This window comes from Lampetra planeri, chromosome 63 (genome assembly GCF_965212315.1).
Source record: "Lampetra planeri chromosome 63, kcLamPlan1.2.h2, whole genome shotgun sequence".
Classification (NCBI taxonomy): domain Eukaryota; kingdom Metazoa; phylum Chordata; class Hyperoartia; order Petromyzontiformes; family Petromyzontidae; genus Lampetra; species Lampetra planeri.
The window spans coordinates 2760855-2781181 of NC_136169.1; the positions used below are offsets into that span (position 1 = coordinate 2760855).

Here is a 20327-nt window from a genome sequence, read left to right on the forward strand (position 1 = left end):
ACATATTATTTTGGTCATGGAGAATTGACATAATTTGTATTGTATATCTTTTAAATGATCCTTTGGTTCACTACTTCAATACAAAACTTCCATAATTCGTTATCATGTGTAACCCAGATCTCATGACACTTATGTATAAATAGGTGGGTGTTCACAAACATGCAACTCGTTGTATTCAAAACCTCCTGAGCTACATCATATAACAATACATTCTATTAAGTTAAATATTACGATGAGGTGGTGGTCAATCCAACTTTACCACTTTCCCAAGACAAAGCTTGTGAATAATTCATCTCCAGATGTCTTTTTTGTATGGAGCGGGGCAGCGGGGGGGGGGGGGGGGGGGGGGGGGGGGGGGGGCTCCTCTCCATTACTGCGTTTAAAAAAAAATCCTTTATATTAAGTTCGCTTGCTTGCTTGCGTGCTTGCGTGGTTGCTTGCTTACGACCGTGCAAATCTTTCGGTCGTTTTTTTAACCCACTTCTCGTCCCCAATCGAGCTGACATTTTCCACAGACTCGTTGTGCGTGAAAATGAATTTTCGTGAAATTTTTTTTCCAAAATTGTACACTGTTTAGGGGATATTTATTTATTTACCAATTGCTTAATGCTGGCAGACAATCATCTGACCCATAGGTGGCAGCCATCTCAAGCCAGAGGACGAGAGGACTCTAGCCGCCACGCATATAAAGGATTTAAGAGTGATAAACTTAATTTTTACGGGTTAATTTTTTCACTCGCTAAATTCAGCGAGGTTGTTGACCGAGACCCCACCTCCTGGGGCTGACTGAAGGGGGGGGGGGTCTCCTCTTCGTCCTCTTCCTCATCATCCAAAGTCGCTTCAGGTGGGTTTTTTTGCCGGTTATATCGTGACATAATGATATCAGCACTTCTGACACCAGTTGTAACGACTCCAGGAGACACTGCCTTTTGATGATTCTTTTTTAAAGACACAGTTGTAACTTGACAGGCGAAGACCCCGACTCCAGCAGCAGCCTCAGTCTCTCCTATAGACCCCTTTTATCCCCAGCGTGGCCATCCCTTGACTCTTGGCCACGCCCATACTCTCGAACCCTCTCACTGGCTCTCAATCCTTGATCCACACCTGTCCCCTTCGATCACTTGGCCACAGCCCTTATTCTCGATCCTTCTCGTAGACCCTAGATCTTCCCGTCTGTCCCTAAACTTGTGATTACCCCCTGTGGCCCCTAGTCTCTTCCTATGATAATTCCGCTGTCATTACCCCCTGTGGCCGCTAATCCCCTGTACTGTCTTTACAAATGCATTGCTTTCTCTGGAACGTTAACAACAGCGGCTACTCAAAAACAATAAATATAAGTGCTACTCTATATGTAGATATAAAAATATATATTAGTTTGGAGCTGGAGAGTTCTCCCGCAAAACGACTTGCCGAACATAAGCATATACATCAGAACGGAGGTCAAAGTTATTCAACAGGACAGAAGATTACTTCCAAAAAAATGAACTGGAGTAACAGAGGTATAAATATGAATGGAGAAAATATTAAGAATCATAAAAATACGACAAACACATGTATACAATATCTCTACATTAATGTGTTTCATGAAAGAGGCAGTGTTCTGATATTTCCCAGTTGAATTGTATTGCTGGATGGACGGTGTGAGCATAAAATCTTGACTCAAAGCATAAGGGATTACTAAACAGGAAACCGAACAGTGTTACTCGAACTTATATATTTAATATATACACACAATCACACATACGTTTAGTACTATACAATCTTATAAAAAACGCACAAACGTGTATGTTACATTGCAAAATAAATTTGACGCACTGCTGAGTTGACCAGTACTCAGTAACAACATATATCGGTTCCCAAACTTTCTTGGCCCTTTCTGAGCTCACAGAACTTTGTTTACCCTCACACATATTTCACGGCCCACCAATGCAGTAAAAAATACGGGTTTGTGAAAAAAATACGGGTTTGTGAAAAAAATCCTATCTACAAACGTGCCAGGGAATACTTCCAAAGGTCTTGCGGACCCACCAGTGGTCCGTGGCAACCACTGATCCCAAGGTTTCCGAACTGCCATGCAACCTTGCCCAGTGGACCATATAGTAAACCATTGTCGTCTGCACTCCTTCAATGGAGGAATAGCAAAACTACACAAATTCTTTCCTGAAACTTATTTAGCTCTTAAAGATATTAGAATGAAGAGCTCTGCTGACCGACTATGCTGTGGAGGCTATTAGGTTTTCTGCTGCGGTGGACATGTCTAATTTACTAAAACTAAGGCTGGTGATGGTCTCAGATCCACCTTGCCTTGAGATATAGTCATATATGACCAATTAAAACGTAGATTTTCACAACCAATGTTGATTCATTATAGATTTTTGGATGAGGTGACGTCATGATCTGTCCAAATGTATGTGGAAAGACCCTCCACCACCCGACAGCCAAACCATGCAGCCTCGCGCCCCGCACGTGGCTCAGCTGACTAACTTGCGCTGCCTCTTGCCGGCGGCTGGGCTGGCGTAGTCACCTGCGCCGCTGCCCCCGGCCGGCTTGGCGCGCTTGCCCATCTGCACCTGCGACTGCGCCGTCAGCTGCAGCTTGATGGCGCTCGTGTTGAGCTTGGCGCTCACAAACAGCTCCTTCATGCCCTTCATCTTCTTGCTGAGCAGGGCAAGGCCTGGGTTGCCGGTCGCCGTGGGGACGGGCGGGGGAAGCTGCTGGTGGCACGTCGCGGCCCGATCGCCGTCTTCCGAGGGAGCTGGCGGCGCTGCGTCACCAGAGTTCTGGCGCGACACACGGCGGCTTGCCGCTGCCTCGTCACGGCCGCCCCTCCCTGACGCGGCCGACGCTGTAGCTGCCGCGGCCGTCGCAGCCCCCTTCTTGCCGCCCGCAGCTCTGACCCCATCTTCGCGAGCCCCGGCCTCCTCCTGGCTCTCGTCCGAATCCGATTCTGGGTCCTGAGACTCCACCGTCACCAGCTGCCGTGCCTAAACCGATCATCACACGGTACAAGTGCAGGAGCAAGGAAATTATTGCGTGCGTTTATGCTGGCTAGGTGTGTAGGTATATTTGGTTGTGTGCTGGTTGTTGGGCGGAGTGGTAATGTCATCGGTTAGTGCACTGTGCTGCGAACCTGGCGACCTGTAATCAATTTCCGCTCAAGCCAAACATCATTAACGAATATATTAACTAGTCCTGGGCCTCTCCGAGGTCAACTCGGCTGTAAATGAATACTGCAGTGTGTTGAAAACATCACGATCCCCTCGGGCGCCTTGCTGGCCTTCATAGGTGCTCGTCAACAGCACTTCCATACTGTGCACCTGTATATCCAGGTTTTATCCGGTCATGCCTAATATAAGTGGGAAAAAAGCTGTATAATTGCTGAGCCTCGCCTGGTCAACTCAACCTAACATAAGCACTGGAGAGATGACGGCGATCAGGCGTGGTGCTAGACCAGAGGTCGCAATCAGGTACCCGATACCCGTACCCTACCCGATACCCGGCTACCCGTACCCGGCCCGGGTACACGTTTGCAACCCTGGTGCGGCTGGATACGGGTACGGGTAGGCCGTGAGTCACTGTTTGTCACTCATTTCCCAACGTCTTGTCTCTTCTCACAATTCAAGTTCCTAGAATCAACCCACCCGCGCCTGCAAACATGGCTTCATCCCAGAGGTCGCAATCGGGTACCCGTACCCTACCCGATACCCGGCCGGGTATGAGTAGCCGGGTATCGGGTAGGGTACGGGTACCCGTTTGCGACCCTGGTGTGGCCGGGTACGGGTAAGGAATCAAAACCCGTTTGCGACCTCTGTGCTAGACACACCATCCCCACATGTTCTGTGCCAACCTTCACAGCTGCTCACTACCAAGCACTGCCTCAAAAGCCTGTGAAAGCTGCGAGCTGGGTGTGAACATGCGAGCATGTGTGTATGTGGGAAGCGGTAATGTAGCGTTTAGCGTGTTGCACCATCAACCCAGCGACCTGAGTTCAATTCTCGCTCACGGCCAACACCAGTGATAATTATCTGAAACGGCTCTGGACCTCCCCTAGGTCGACTCAGCCTCAAAGTAATATCTCGTGTTGTGTGTAAACTTTGCCACTTGGAAGACAAAAACGTGGTGATGGCCACCCACTCCCTCATGTCCTGTGTCGGCCTATAAAGGTGGTCGCTAAGAATAGAATTTATCTTTCGATTTAAAGCTTTCGTGACTGCAGGGATTCATCTTCTTGGTTCTTTCGGTAAAGTCACATAGAATGGAAATAATAAAATAATAAAAATAAAACATAATAAAATAATTCTCACGACGTTTCGGCCACAACGCAAGCAGCCGTCCTCAGGTGGAGAGCAGGTCTGTCGAGAAGACAGTCTGAATGCTGCTTGCGTTGTGGCCGAAACGTCGTGAGAATAATTGTATTTATGTTTATTATTTTATTATTTCCATTCTACGTGACTTTACCGAAAGAACCAAGGAGAAGAATTTATCTTGTTTTGTATGGCCAACAACGGCGACAAATATCTGAACTGGTCCTAGGCCTCCCATAGGTAGACTCAGCCTTCAAATGAGTACCTGGTACGGTATGTAAACATCAGCACTGGTCAGACAAAGGTGGTCGCGTGTGGCGTTGGCCACATCAACCTCTAGTGGGCCGTGCTGGCAGCTCCCGCCGCTGCTGGCCATCTGTGCAAAAGAGCTTCACAGATCTTCAGATTCCTGCTCCAGTCTAAATAAAGATTCTGATTTAACAACTCTGGCACCCCACCCTCTCAGCCAGTCTACATAACAAAGGCTCAGTCCTTTGTTATGTAGACTAGCCGTAGTTTCAGCCGCACCAACCTTACCATAATAATAAAAAGGGGGCCTGTCCTGGCTCCTCCCCCCTCAACCAGTATATATACGGGGTCGGATCTCTTGGAATTTCTCATTTACTTGATACAGCGAGCGTGCTGTGACGGTTCCACCTGAAGACGGAAGCTTGTGTTGCCTCCGAAACGTCGTGATTTTTATTTTATTTTTATTTAACTCTTATTAAATTTAAATTTTACATTTTTACCTACGTGACTTTACCGAAAAAACCCAAGAATATGAATCCTTGCGGTCACGAAAGCTTCAAATCTAGAATTCTGATTCCGCTTTGTAGCCGCCACTCACTAACAGCGCATGCCTCAAACATTTTGTTCGGGTCACGTGGATGGACCTTTGCGTGCATGCGTGCGTGCGTTTCGTGTGCGCGTGCCTTGCTGTCGAAGCGCGACACGGACTGCACGAGGAAGGTAGCCCAGCCGACGTGCAGCACGGGCGTCGTGCTGCCCTCCTCCCACTTGCAGATGCCGTCGTAGAAGCGGAGTAGGTGCGCGAACGCCCAGGGGTCGTGGAGCCCCGTCGCCTTCCCCGCTGCTCCCACCGCACCGTCCTGGTCACGGCCAGCAGCATCGGATCAACAGCGGTAGCAGCAGCAGCAGCAGCAGAACTAGCAGAGTGGCCAGCTAGCGGTGTGGTCGGGGTGGAGGTGTGGCTGTGGGTGAAGGGGTGGCTGAGATGGTGGCGTGGCCAGGATGCCCGGGTTTGCGGTGTGGCCCAGTTGGCAGTGTGGCAGGAGTCTGGCCAGTGTAGTTAGCGTGGTGCGGCAGCTACCTTGCCCTCGCTACCTTCTGCCTCCACCTCCTCCTCGCTGCTCGCCATCTCCTTGAGCAGGCTCGGGATCACATCGTTGGCGATGTCAAAGAACTCCTTGTATATTTCTTCATCCTCCCGGTTATAATTGTAGCTGCCAAGACAGAGAGAGAGAGAGCATCGCGCCTTGACCAATTGCGAACGCCGACGCGCGGACTGCCGTGACCCTTCAACGCTACGGAACAATACAACGAAATGCATTTACCTGACGTCTACAACGGGACTGTATCTCACAACGATGCTCAGAGACGTTGGGCATGTTTACAGAGACCGCTGGTCAGGCATGAGCAGAGGATAAAGCGAAGGTCTTTAGCCCTGAACTTGGAACAGCACGGACAGGTAGGGAAAACCCAAGAGGAACTTTCCACTATTTAAACTATTTTTAGTTTACCAGGAAAGGCCCACTGAGATATGTAGATATTTTTCAGAAGCCACCTGACCACAAATGATAGATCAACAAAATGGCTTATTACGTGGTAATTTATAGCAGCCAAAACACTCCTTAATACCAGCGAGGCAGTTCAAATCTTGCCACCGCTGCACCCCAGACCCATCACACACTGGACACAAGACCCATCACAAACTGGCTCACACAGTGCTTTGCCTCCTTTTCCCCCCATCTGTTTTGCCCACTGAACGAAAATCGGGAGTTGGTGCAGGTGCCCATTTCCACAATGGCAGCATGTGACATAGAAACCTTAGTACGTGATATCCGTAACTCAGCGCGTGGTAGGGAAACCTCAGTCCATGATATCCAGAACTCGGTGTGTGGGTGGCTGTGTCTCGAGATACCTTGGCAAAGTCTTCGCCATTTTCTCATTAAATGTCTGGGTGGTCCAGGTAAGCACTGCCTGATATGTGGAACTCTTTTGCACCATACGTAGCCAACCGTCCAAATCGGAGACTCTTGGGCAAGTGCTGTTATCGAGCACCTATAAAGGCCAACAATGCATACAAGGAGGTGGGTGAGCAACACCATTCCCGGTCGCCTTTGTCTCCCCAGTGGTGATGTTTACGACACACCACACCAGTTAACTCATTTAAGGTTGAGTTGACCTAAGGGAGGCCCCGGACCTGTTCAGATAATTGTTACCGATGTTGACCGTGAGCGGGAATCCAGCGCGTGTCACCGGGTTCGTAGCGCAGCGCACTAACCGCTACACCACCACTCCCCGGCACTGCCTGACACAGCACTGCCCGACAAACACGGCCGGGTAAGTACTGTAGCTTAGTACTGTGGGTTGGTGCTGTGGGTTAGTGCTGTAGGTTAGTGCTGCGGGTCAGGGATGCGGGTCAGTGCCGCGGGTCAGTGCAGTGGGTTAGTGTTGTGGGTCAGGACTGCGGGTTAATACTGCGTGTTAGTACTGCGGTGGCTTAGTACTGCGGATCAGGACTGTGAGTCAGTACTGCAGGTAATTACTGCGGATAAGTACCGCGGGTAAGTACTATGGGTCAGTACTATGGGTCAGTACTGCCGGTTAGTCCTGCCAGTTAATACTGCGGGTAAGTATTGCTGGTTAGTACTGCAGGTGAGTACTGCAGGTCAGTACTGCGACAACTCACGTCTGCACCACGCTTGCTGCCTCGCCCCAGGCCTGCAGCGCGCTGCGCAAGTGACGGTGGCGCTGGTGGAAGCTGGCCAGGTACAGGTACGGGTAGACGTGCTGGTTCCGGTAGAACTTTTGAGCCGTACCGATTGCCTGCGAGGTGAATAAGAAATATATAATAATAATAATCGCCGCCAATGATGGGTTACACAATTCACGTATTCTCCCGAACCGTGACTCCTGCACTCGTACAGCTCAAGAGTTCGGTGGTGCACCTGCTGATAGAGGGCGAGGGGTTCGGGTCGGCCTGGCGTCGCCTCCATGTCCTCCAGGTCGGCGAGCGTGCCCAGCGCCATGGGATACCTACAAAGACAAAGATCCCCCGTGTAGCCTTAACAGACCGTCGGAGCAAGTGCTGTTCGCAAGCACCTATGAAGGCCGGTACGGAACACGAGGCGTTGGGTGGCCAGCACTACGCCTGGCCGTCTTTGTCTCCCAAGTGACGATATTTACACACCGCACCAGGTACTCATTTGAGGTTAAGTTGACCTTGGGGAGGACCAGGACTGGTTCAGAAAATCGTCACTGGTGTTGGCTGTGAGTGGGAATTGAACTCAGGTTGCGGGGTTTGTTGCGCAGCGCACTAACCGCTACACTACCGCTCCCCATAGTGGACACACATACACAGTAACACACACACGCAGAGACACGCAGAGACACCGCATTGATAAGTGTACACACACACAAAGTCACTCGCGGACACAGGCAGATGACACATGGCACCGAACCAAATCAAGAGATGTGCTCACCTGTCCAGGTGGCCCAGGTCATAGAGCAGCCACAGGAGTTTCTGTGGAATACAGCACAAACATAATCATCTACACAACAAAGGCTCAATCCTAACAGCGTCCTTCAGCCTCACAATAATAATATCCAGGGCCTACCTTGGCTCCTCCCACCCTCAACCAGTATATATACAAGGACTGTTTTCTTGGAATTTCTCTTACTTGATACCGCTATCGTGCTGTGACGGTTCCACCTGAAGACGGATGCTTGTGTTGCCTCCGAAACGTCGTGATTTTTATTTGATTTTTATTAATTGAAATTTTTTACCTACGTGACTTTACCGAAAAAACCTAAGAATATGATCATCGGGGTTCCACTCAGAATTCAAGTTTGCTATTTTCAAGGTCACACCGCCCAGTAGTATTCATTCCCCCGTTAAACTGAAGCCACTGCGCTATAGAGGCGAAGACCCAGAGAAGAGTAGGAAGTTCTGAATGAGTGGGTGAGTAGGTACGTCAGTAGTTTAGGTGAGCGAATAGGTGAGCAGGTGCGCGAGTAGGTGAGTTATTAGGCGAGTGATTAAGTGAGTGAGTAGGTGAGTTGTAGGGTGCAACTCAATGCACACAGAGTCGCGGTATAGAGGAATAGACGCAGAGAAGGGGAGGAGGGGGGGGGGGGTCCAAGAGCGAGCTGTGATGATGAGCAGAATAGAATGTGACACGTTGAGAGGAAGGGGTGGGATCCCAGAAAACTGACTTCACTTTTCCCACGTGCACATCGAGGGCTTACCGAGTGTTTCTCGTCAGTGTGACACCGAGCCCCTGCTGAGCTGACATCATCACGTCCCTCACCGACTCCCCCGTGTTTCACTTTTTACTGCATTAAAATCGCAACTAATTCCACACGTCTATACGCTCGCCTACAACATTAGCTTATGACCACATCTCTTAGGTATGTTGAACTTATTTTTCATCGTACGCAGCCAACTGTGCTAATCAGAGGTGCGGGGGAAGAACAACAAACTTAACACAAAAAAGCCACTGCCGATGACGGTAGTGGCGAGGATGATGGTGGAAAAATCTTCCAAGAATTTTCAGAATTTAATTGGATTTTTTAACGCACGTCCAAAATAATTTCGAGCAGAATTATTTTGTGTGTGTTGGTGTAATGGCTCGTTAGGCAGGGCCCATGGCGGCCATCGGCAGGCTCCCACCTGCTGCAGCTGGCACAGCTCCAGGCTGTCGGTGTGGCTGTCAATGGACGGGTTGATGGCCGCCACCATGCACGCCACCTCCATCTTCCTGGTGCACCGCAGATACGCCCCGTTCAGGTACAGCCACATCTGTTGGGCAAACATCACAGAGTGGGACCACAGAGCTCGGGCAATTGCTGGTGCCGGTTCTGGCTGCCTTCCTGCGGGTTTCCCCCCCCCCCCGCCCCCCTCCGTATGAAAACGGTGCGCATTACAAATCCAGACTCACGGCACAACCCATCATTTTCTCATCAAGGAACATAAACCATCACGCAAAATCGCAGCGGCTTTTGACCAGCCATTGAATAAAGACAATGACCGCATCGCGTGCTTTCAGATGATCTTCTGCGGCCATCTGGAATGCTCTTCCTTCCGATATTAGGAAGCCACCGGAGCTATGCACTTTTAAATCATCTAGATAAAAAAAGTGCGTCTTGTATTTAGTTTGTTGTCCTAGCCCCACACCTCCGATAAGCACGGTCGGCTACGTACGGCGCGATAGAAGTTCAACATACATAAGTACAGGTAGGTAGTCCTCTACTTACGATGAAGATGCGTTACGACGACCCCATCGTAACTCGGGGACTACCTGAGCTTGGCTCCGCGCCTCTGAGTTGCGGCCACTACGTCTGCAAATTTGCGCGCGTTACAAATTGAACTATTATTATTATTAAACCCATGGCTCTTGGCAGTGTCTTCTCAGCTACCGGTTAGGAGCCTCAGCCCCCCCCCCCCCCCCCGAGAGGCTCCTAACTGTGAGCAGCGACCTGTTACCACCCAGCCGCGGCTCGCTCACCTTCTCGGCGACCCCGGCGTCCACCGTCTGTCCACGCTTGTCCTCGTTGCCCTTGCCGTGCCACGTCACCTCCACCGTCTCCTCGCCGACGGGGCCGAACGCGAGCCACGCGTGGTCCTCGGACAGCGCCAGGTGAACGTCGCGCAGGCCCAGGGCCTGGCACGCGGCTGACACGGCGAACGCGACGCCGAACGCATCGAGTTTCGCTCCCGAGAAGTTCACGGGCTTCTCAAAGCCTGCACCGGCACATGGCAGCGGGGGGAGGTGGCGAATCATCAGTATAGGCATTCACTCATTGCCGGATCATCGTTATGTATTATGCACAATGTCATCACCATCACCCACACAGCATCTTCATTCGTATAGCATTAAAAGCGAGCTGGCCACAAACCATAGCTCAATGAAGTGGCTTATCACGTGGAAATGTCTAGCAGCCAAATACTCTTAAACGCATGTTTAGAGATGTGGAGGGAAAAACCAGATGATCCGGAGAAAAATCTACGCCTCCACGGGGAGAACACGCAAGCTCGAAGTATGCATGTTGAACTTAATGCGCACCGTGTGGAGCCAACCATGCTAATCGGAGGTGCGAATTACATGGTCAGCTAAGGAGGTCAGAGTCGGGATCGAACTCACAACCTCCTGTATACCAGGCGAGGTAGGTAACATCTTCGCCACCAGAACAACCAGGTTTTTACTCATCCTAATCTACGACTCTCCTGAAGGCAGGATCAACTTACTTAATGAACTTTCAGACTTTTTTTTTTATCTCCAACGTGACCAAACGGTTGGTGTTCACAGGCGACTTCAATTGCCCAGGCCTGACAGCTGTCTCGAGGTAACTTTGGCTCATGCTATAATGTGGCAATTACCACCGCTGACCCAATCCGAATATCACCATCAGCACCTCTTCATTGAATCTGATCTTGGCTGTTGACCCTCTCCGGTCGGGTCGTTCCAAGTCAGCTATTCTGACCGACCACCTGATTCGTCACTTCTCCACAATCACCCAGACCTCTCGTCATCAAAACTACCCACTACCTGCGCATTCTCAAAGGCATCGAATTTCCCACTCTCTTATCCCCTTCACGCAAACTGTGCGTTTGCGTCCATCACAGCAAAGCTCATCTCAGGACAGCATTGACCAAAACTGGCTGGACTCTCAGACCTCGAACCACCCCACGCATCATTCCATGACCCCTGCTGGCTATCCGCTAATTTCATCCACGTTGAGGGATTCAGGAGGCGATCGGAACGAACCTACTCCCACAGTGGGCTCACCAACGACTGGACCCGTTGCAAGATAGCCAACAAGCTGGGTCTTGATTCACACACCTCCTGTATCATAACTCACATCGAAACTGCCTCGGGATGCCCTCGCGACCTCAGGAAAGTCCTCAAAGACCTCCTCCATCCCAGCAGCAGCCTGGTGCCTCAATCACAATGCTCCACAAGCATCGTTGAAGCTCACAGCCTCCTTCAGCACCGACTTCATCGACAAACTTGTCACCTTTAAATTTCGATTTAAAGCTTTCGTGACAGCAGGGATTCATCTTCTTGGTTCTTTCGGTATAGTCACGTAGAAGGGAAATAATAAAATTAAAACATAATAAAATAATTCTCACGACGTTTCGGCCACAACGCAAGCAGCCGTCCTCAGGTGAAGAACAGGTCTGTCGGGAAGACAGCGTCTGAATGAAACACCCCAGGCTTGTCACCATCATCGCCGAAACCATCAACGCATCCCTCAAATGTCACCCAAACCCATTTTGTGGTTTGGGTGACGTTGGCTACACACACCCCAGCCCCCATACCGCAGACTCTACCTCCCTCGGCGAGCCCTAGCCACTTCACGTGAAGTGTACCTAGCCTGGCGTGAGCGCTGCGGCGACGTCACCGGCACTCTGTGGCGAAACAGCGGCTGCCAGAGGTCACAAACGGGTTTTGATTCCTTACCCGTACCCGGCCGCACCAGGGTCGCAAATGGGTACCCGTACCCGGCCGGGTACGGGTACCCGTTCCCTACCCGTACCCTACCCGAAATGAGTGACAAACGGTTATTCACCGGTGACTCACGGCCTACCCGTACCCGGCCGCACCAGGGTCGGAAACGGCTAACCGTACCCGTACCCGGCCGGGTATGGGTAGCCGGGTATCGGGTAGGGTACGGGTATCGGGCACCCGGTTGCGACCTCTGGCGGCTGCCACCGTCGTCCTACCGGTGAGGTAGCTGTAGAGCGAGTGGATGTGCGCACGGTCCTTGTTGTAGGAGCGGTGCAGCGTGCCCCACACCACGTCCGACACCTTGTTCACGAGCTCGCGGCCCGTGCCGCCACCCGCGCCACGCCGGAACTGCGTCAGGTCGACGGTGCCGAGCACGTGGCTCACGAAGCGGCAGCGCAGCGCCTCCACGGGCTGCCAGGGAACGGGCGGGAATGAGCACGCCGCTTCCTCCTCCCCCCTCTCCTCCTCGACCGCCTCTCCCGGCGGTGGGGCGGCGGCTATTGTTGTGGCGGCAGTGGCACGGGCCGCGACGGCCACCGTGAGCTGGTGCTCGACGTAGCCCAGCACGATGGAGAGGAGCGCGAGGTCGGGCTCGTCCGAGCCGAGCTCGAGCGCGAAGAGGCGCACGACGCTGTCCACGCTGAGCAGTGGGAACAGCCTCCTCGCCTCCTTCATGCCCATCGCGGCGCAGGGAAACGGCGCCGCACAGCACCACACGGAGCAAACCTGCACCGCACAGATCCACACCACAGCGTACCACACAGCACTACAATGCACTACTCCACACCAATCCCTGCACCACACCACCACCACACAAAATCACAATCACACAGAACCACACCACCCTATACCACACCGCTCCACACTGCACACTACACCACACCACATTACACCAAGGGTGAACCGGAAGAATGAGAATGGTTCATAGAATCGAACCGACGACCTCTGATTGCAATTCTCGTATGCTAACCATCACAGCTCTATGGCAGCTCCCTTCATTTCTTAGTTGACAGGTTAACCCGTTGTGTATTGCCAGACACATCGATATACGTATTTGCAAAAAACAGTGTTTTTTAAACACATTCCTGCGGAGGAGGCTGGTAGGAACGTTGGGTTGCTCGGTCAATGGCCAGGGTCAACGGCGGCGTGGTGTATTCCGCAAATATGCCCGACCGTGAGGGCGGGCACAAGCCGGTGCGAGTAGGTTAAACGTTGAGTTTTATAAGGGCACCACGGGGTGACCAGCCCCTACCCACCCCTCCCACCCTCCCCACCCAGCCCCTCCCTCCCGACCCAGCCCATCCCTGCACGACGGACGGGCACAATAATCCCCTGTGGGCTGGTGTAACCAGGAGGGTCCTACCAGTAATCCACAGTATATAGGTGCTACTCGCTAACACTTGCCTCAAAGGTCTGTGAATTAAAGGTTTTTACAGCACAACATATGGGGGTGGGGGGGATATTTGCGTTGGTGTGACCGACACGCAGCGTGATGGTTGTGGTTGAGCATCGTGTGTGGGTGCGATTAAGGGCCGTCCATAAATGACGTCACGCACCTAGGGGGGGGGTCAGACATTTGTGACGAGGTGGGGGGGGTTTGAGAAACGTGACGTCACATCAAAATGCGCAACTTTAAATAAACATAGACAACACGTTCTACTTAATTAAATAGACTTTTTGATAAATGTTTCTCCTACAACATCAGAGTGCAGCGCCACATTAAATACGCACTACAATGACAATAGTTTAAAGCGATTTGAAGCATGTTTTACTTTTTGGGGGGGGGAGGGTGGGGGCAGAGCTTTGTGACGTCATATTTGAGGGGGGATCTGACTTTTTGTGACGCCGTGTGACGAGGGGGGGGGTCAAAAATCGTCCAAAATCGCGTGACGTCATTTATGGACGGTCCCTTAAACAGCCGGATGGGGCAGTCGACGAGCTGCGTGCGAGATGCGCTGTGCGGTGTGTTCCGTTACCACCAAATCGTTAAAACACGACGGTGGAGGAATCAATGGGTTCACGTTCATGGGGGGAGGGGGGTACAGGAGAAACGCACGACCCCTGCGCGTAGCGTGGGTTGGTTAGTTAGGTGGTGAGTAGGTTGGTGAGTGGGTTGGTGATTGAGGTGATGAGTGAGGTGGTGAGTGAGGTGGTGAGTGGGTTGGTGGTGAGTGGGTTGGTGGTGAGTGGGTTGGTGAGTGAGGTGGTGAGTGAGGTGGTGAGTGGGTTGGTGAGTGGGTTGGTGAGTGGGTTGGTGAGTGAGGTGGTGAGTGGGTTGGCGAGTGGGTTGGTGATTGAGGTGGTGAGTGGGTTGGTGAGTGAGGTGGTGAGTGGGTTGGTGAGTGAGCGAGGTGGTGAGTGGGTTGGTGAGTGAAGTGGTGAGTGAGCTGGTGAGTGGGTTGGTGAGTGGGTTGGTGAGTGAGGTGGTGAGTGGGTTGGTGAGTGGGTTGGTGAGTGGGGTGGTGAGTGGGGTGGTGAGTGAGGTGGTGAGTGGGTTGGTGAGTGAGTGAGTTGGTGAGTGAGGTGGTGAGTGAGGTGGTGGTGAGTGGGGGTGGTGAGTGGGGTTGGTGAGTGGGTTGGTGATTGAGGTGGTGAGTGGGTTGGTGAGTGGGTTGGTGAGTGGGTTGGTGAGTGAAGTGGTGAGTGAGCGAGGTGGTGAGTGGGTTGGTGAGTGAAGTGGTGAGTGAGCTGGTGAGTGGGTTGGTGAGTGAGTGGGTTGGTGAGTGGGTTGGTGAGTAAGGTAGTGAGTGAGGTAGTGAGTGAGGTAGTGAGTGAGGTAGTGAGTGAGGTGGTGAGTGGGTTGGTGAGTGAGGTAGTGAGTGCGTTGGTGAGTGGGTTGGTGAGTGGGTTGGTGAGTGAGCTGGTGAGTGGGTTGGTGAGTGAGTGAGGTAGTGAGTGAGCTGGTGAGTTACCTGCGCAGGAGTCGGGGCTTGTCGTCACACAGCTGTTGGTGGATGGAGCCGAGTTGAACGAAATGAATGAACGTGAAAAATGCGCGGGAAAGCGCAGCTCGGGGTGGAGGGGATTACTGCAAGTCGATGAAGAAGCTGTTTCTACACCAACCTCCTCAACCTCCAACACCGTGACCACGACGATGATGATGATGATACCGCATGCTGACTGATGGCGATGATGATTGCCGGTGGTTGTTTGCACGATGGCGTGGTTTTCTCACCGCTTCTCTTAACGGGAGTTGCGCAGGCCGCCGAGGTGGTGTGGATCGATTCCCGGTAACGATTAAAATCGCGAACGAATCAATTCTCGGATTGTAGGGAGGCGCGCATTGAATTCCGATTCCTCGCGATTCCATTAATCGTAGGATCGATTTAGAAATCGATTACTTTGACGGATTAAGAGCCCCTCCCCCCCCAGCTGCCGCGAGGGGGTTGTTTGACCATACTTCACCACGCTGGTAAGAGCGGTTGGATGAAGTGGATCGTGCCGTGGCCGAGAATTGAGCTTAGATTTGCTTTTGGGGAGAATCGATTAGACCTTTTCAATTCTCGGATCGCGATTCTTAACGTTAGTGAAGCCAAATGATCGATTCTAACGATTTCCTCGTGTACGGAGAATCGTAAGGATTGATTCATTCATGAAAGTAAACAATTCCAAATGTGTCTCACCAAGTGCAAATTTCGATTTAAAGCTTTCGTGACTGCAGGGATTGATCTTCTTGGTTCTTTCGGTAAAGTCACGTAGAAGGGAAATAATAAAATAATAAAAATAAAACATAATAAAATAATTCTCACGACGTTTCGGCCACAACGCAAGCAGCCTTCCTCAGTTTTATTTTTTATTATTGTATTACTTCCCTTCTACGTGACTTTACCGAAATAACCAAGAAGAAGTGCAAATTTGTTTTGGTATTTTTTTTATTTGCATTTTTTTCACATTTAATCAGCCTTCACAAGAGGGCCTTCATTCACGTTGTGCAGAATTTCAGCATCCATTGGTTCAACACGAGCAGAATCAGAATCTGTATTTATCCTTTGAGGAATCCGATGAGCTATCAAGCTTTTTTCACGTCGCCATTGCGATGGTGACGTCACCATAGCGCCGGTGCCAGGCTAGGTGCACCCCGAGACCATGTGGCATTGTAACGGGCGAGTTCAGCTTCAGCTGATGCTCTTATTTCAGCCAATGAGAGCCTAGCTTTCACCTTCACTGCAGCCAATAGGAGGCCACGTCTCACTCCCTCCCCCCCCCAGCTACGACCAGTCGCAGCCAATGGGGGAGCGCGCGTCTTCCTCCCGGTCGAAGGCTCTCAGCCAATGGGAGCTCGCGTCTCATCCCTGGTGTCAAGCTCCTGGCCAATGGGAGAGCGCGTCTCATCCCACTGCAACAGCTCCCCCCTTCGTCTCGAGCTCTCAGCCAATGGGAGCTCGCGTCACATCCCTGGTGTCAAGCTCCTGGCCAATGGGAGCTCGCGTCTCATCCGCTGGTCTCAAGCTCTCAGCCAATGGGAGCGCGCGTTTCATCCACTGTCGCTGGGGTGGTTGTTTACCTCACCGCAGCGCGTCAAACCTTCCCCGCGTCTCCGTCTTTTCGTCTCTCCTCCTCCTCTTCGTCGTCTCCTCGGGCCCCCCTAGACACTTCCAAGGTGAGGGGGGGATGGGGGGGGGCTCTTGCGCAGCGATGCAATTGTTGAGAGGCGAGGTCTCGGCCATAGGAACGTGGAAAGCGCTCTCGAGGCGAGGCGGGAGTTTCCGTGCTGGATTTTTTTTGTTGCGTGAGACTCGACGATTCGCGTCGTGACGCAGTTAACGCCGCGCTAATTTATTCTCTGCCACGTTAGCCCCCTTCCCCTCCTGCGTTACGTTACACCGTGTGGCGTTACATTTGCATTACAATGTAACATTCATCTCTCGTTGCGTTACGTTACTCTGCGTTACGTTACTCTCTCGTGTTCACGTCAATCTGCTGCTGCTGACACGAGATGCGTTTCGTGGGTCCCCGTAGCATTTCGAGTTTGTAGGAAATCGGGCGTGGAATCACATGACATGGATTCGACCATTAGTTGTATTTATCTGATAAGTCACGGGCCTCCCCTAGGTCGACTCAGCCTTAAACGAGTGTAGTGTGTACTGGGGAGATAAAGGTGGCCGGGTGTGGTGGTACTCGCTCACAGCACTTGCCTCAAAGGTTTTTGTCTTTGTGTGTGCGAGTGTATGGGGAGCGGTAGTACAGTGGTTAGCGCACCGCGCTATGAATCCGGCCATCCAAATTCGTTTCCCGCCCAGGACCGATAACACTGATCAACACACTTTTTCTGGCATAAGGTATTCCAACGCTTTTAATGTAATTTTGGGGTGCTGATTCCAAATCTGGCAACAGTTTTTGTCTATCACATGTTTTTGAGATATCAAATATTGCATTTTTTATAAAAACTGGAGAAGAAAAATATTTAAATAACGTGGATATCTACATAAAATGATATTATAAACACTATCCTAAAAATACAGCACCATATTTTATAACTAAAGCAGTCACTGACTCGCAACAACTTGCAATCATAAGTGACAAGTTAATTTCGGGTAAAATCAATGAAAATGGGGTATGCCGATAGCATAAAAATGAGATGTGATAGAGCAAATCTGAGATCAGATTTGGAATCGGCACCCTGAAATTAGTCTAAAACAGCTGCAAACGTCCAGGCCAGATTTTTTTTTTGTTGACGAGTGTAATCAGTGGCGAATATTTGAACCAGTCCTGGGCCTCCCCTAGGTCGACTCAGCCTCAAGTGGGTACTTGGTGCGGTGTGTAAACGTCAGCAGTGGGGAGACAAACGCGGCCCGTCGTGGGGTGTGGACCGCCTGCCCCGTTCTTGTGCCACATTAGCGTCTAAAGGTGCATTTCTAACAGCACTTTCCTAGTCTAGATTTGAAGTTTTCGTGACTGCAGGGATCCATACTCTTTGGTTCTTTCGGTAAAGTCACGTCGGAATAAAATAAATTAAATCACGACGTTTCGATTGCAACACAAGCAATCATCGTCTGATGATGATCATCGTCTGATGATGATTGCTTGTGTTGCAATCGAAACGTCGTGATTTAATTTATTATATTTTATACCTAAGTGACTTTACCGAAAGAACCAAAGAGCACTTTCCTAGTCTGGTGAAGGCTACATGGGGGACGTCGTTGTTGTTGCTGCTGCTTCTTGTTTGTGTGGCCGCAATCACCCCCCGTTATTGCAGCAGTCGTAGTGGTGCCGGTGATGTCCTCGGTGGAAGCGATGGACTCCCTGGAGGTGGCACCGGTGGCGCCTGAGCTCCACGCTGAGGCGCACTCCGACGACCAGGACCCGGACGTCGTCGCCAGGAAGGGCAAGGCCAGGAAGGCCAAGGTGGCCATCAAGGTGGGCGTCAAGCCGTCTCCCACCAAGCCGCCCTACCTGCACGTCGGTGGCGGCGGCGGTAGCATTGGCGCCGGCGGCAAGAAGAAAAAGAAGAAGAAGAACCAGCCGGGAAAATACAGCCGGCTGGTGATCGACGTGATCCGCGCGCTGGGTGAGCGCGGCGGTTCATCGCTCGCCCGCGTGTACGCCGAGGCGCGCAAGGTGGAATGGTTCGACCAGGAGCACGGGCGCACCTACCTCAAGTACTCGGTGAAGGCACTGGTGCAGAATGATACGCTGCTGCAGGTGAAGGGCACGGGCGCCAACGGCTCCTTCAAGGTAAGTGGGGCCGGCGGGCGGGCGGGCAGGCGGTCGGGTGGCAGTCGGCGCCTCTGGGATATGTTGGAAATTGTCAAAAATTTTATTGGGCTTTGCAGCATTCTGGTGTTGCTGAAAAACGGAATCAATTGGTACATTTGCCCACATGACAACTACATTTGATTCTCCGTCGCAAAGCAGAGGGTTATAGTAAAAAAATTACATACTTGCACGGCGATTCAAACCCAAAATAAACGAATTCTAATTGGTAAAACTTTTAATTGAGTCTCTGTGCATTTCATTTTGTGATTAAAATGAAATATGCTGACTTAAATTAAGTCAGCAGACTGAGACTTGACTACAAATCCACAGGTGGTCCTCGAAGGAACGGAATTCTGTCTAAATTTACACTGAGGACCGATGTTTGTCCCGTACTATACTGCATGTCCACCCTGTGTGTGTCTCCAGCGCGATTGAATTGTCTCACTAGGCTGTCGGCTGATTCTCTTGAGCTCGTGTCTCCACCTCGTGTGTGTGCGAGAGTCTCTCAATGTTCTCACGTCATTTTCCGGCAGCTGAACAAGAACAAGCTGGAGAAGAAGGCGGCGGAAGAGAAGGGCAAATCCAAGCCTCCCGCCCCCACCTCCTCCAAGCCGGTGGTCAAGAAGAGCGTGGTGAAGGCCGAGCCCAAGGCGCTGAGGGGCATTGCCGAGGAGAAGAAAAAGAAGAAGGAGCAGAAGCAGAAGAGCCTCAAGGAGAAGAACAAGAAGGCTAAGCATTCCAAGAAGTCCGTGAAGACCTCGGTGGGAAAGTCGGTGTCCAAGGCCATCGCAAAGGGGAAGAAGCCGACCAAGGTGTCAAAGGTCAAGAGGGTGTAGGTCCCCCGCGGCCAGCGCTGGCGTTCTGTAACCAGCCCCGGGCTTTCTAGCGTCACTGAGTTAAGGAGTAAATGCCGTCGTCGGTTTTCGCCGCCATTATTATGGAGCGTAATTGATTTTTTCGGTAATTCGGCCAAGTTTATTTCGCGAGACCTTCCACCAGCAGATAAAAGCCAAAACCAGGTCAATGGTCGCGTGTAAGAGTGTTTAACAATGCGCCGATTATTCATGCGTCGGGTCCCTCACTGGAGATTTGACGAAACATTTTTCGAATGGCTGAATTTAGCAGCAATTGGGTTCTGGAATTTGGTTCTGAAAATTACGTAGCCTAACCCGGAGCTCGCTTCTCAGTTGCCAGCATTAGTCTCGCGCTGCTGTGGTTGTCAGTTTGGTTCTCGGTTGGTTATTGAGTACACTGAGTAAACGTGACATTCTTGTCGGGTGGTAGAGGGTTAATGACAAGACATTTGGCATAAAACTATAACGTGGCCTAACACCCAAAAACAATGGGATTGTCTTATTGGCTGCAGACACCTACATTTCATACGTTTTCTATTTCATTGGGATGGTCAGCGACCAGAATCAGAATCTTATTTAGACTGTAGGAATCCAATAAGCTATGAATCTCTTTTTCACAAATGTCCATTATTTCAAAGGTGTCCAGATTAACAATCCAAACGAGGCGTAATTGATCACACACACATAGTCAATGCAGCTCTACATTGACGCAGTCATTA

The 20327-nt window shown here is 51.2% G+C and overlaps 2 protein-coding genes across 3 annotated transcripts; one reads left to right on the forward strand and one right to left on the reverse strand.

Moving 5' to 3' along the window:
• Positions 1-1699: 1699 nt before the first annotated feature.
• On the reverse strand, positions 1700-15317 carry LOC144736829 (menin-like). The gene is made up of 10 exons (XM_078619473.1): positions 14971-15317; positions 12274-12784; positions 10055-10290; positions 9220-9348; positions 8030-8070; positions 7496-7583; positions 7237-7373; positions 5635-5767; positions 5237-5413; positions 1700-2984 (listed from the first exon to the last, which is right to left on the reverse strand). The coding sequence occupies exons 2-10, from the start codon at positions 12737-12739 to the stop codon at positions 2472-2474; spliced, it is 1920 nt and encodes a 639-aa protein (XP_078475599.1). The 5' UTR covers positions 12740-12784; positions 14971-15317; the 3' UTR covers positions 1700-2471.
• A 1100-nt stretch (positions 15318-16417) lies between these two features.
• H1-10 (H1.10 linker histone) lies at positions 16418-19778 on the forward strand. Of its 2 annotated transcripts, none has more exons than XM_078619474.1 (3): positions 16418-16658; positions 18255-18733; positions 19288-19778. In XM_078619474.1, the coding sequence occupies exons 1-3, from the start codon at positions 16433-16435 to the stop codon at positions 19588-19590; spliced, it is 1008 nt and encodes a 335-aa protein (XP_078475600.1). In that variant the 5' UTR covers positions 16418-16432; the 3' UTR covers positions 19591-19778. The 2 variants fall into 2 exon arrangements, with proteins under 2 accessions (XP_078475600.1, XP_078475601.1); XM_078619475.1 differs by having other exon boundaries at positions 18258-18733.
• The last annotated feature ends 549 nt before the right edge of the window (positions 19779-20327 follow it).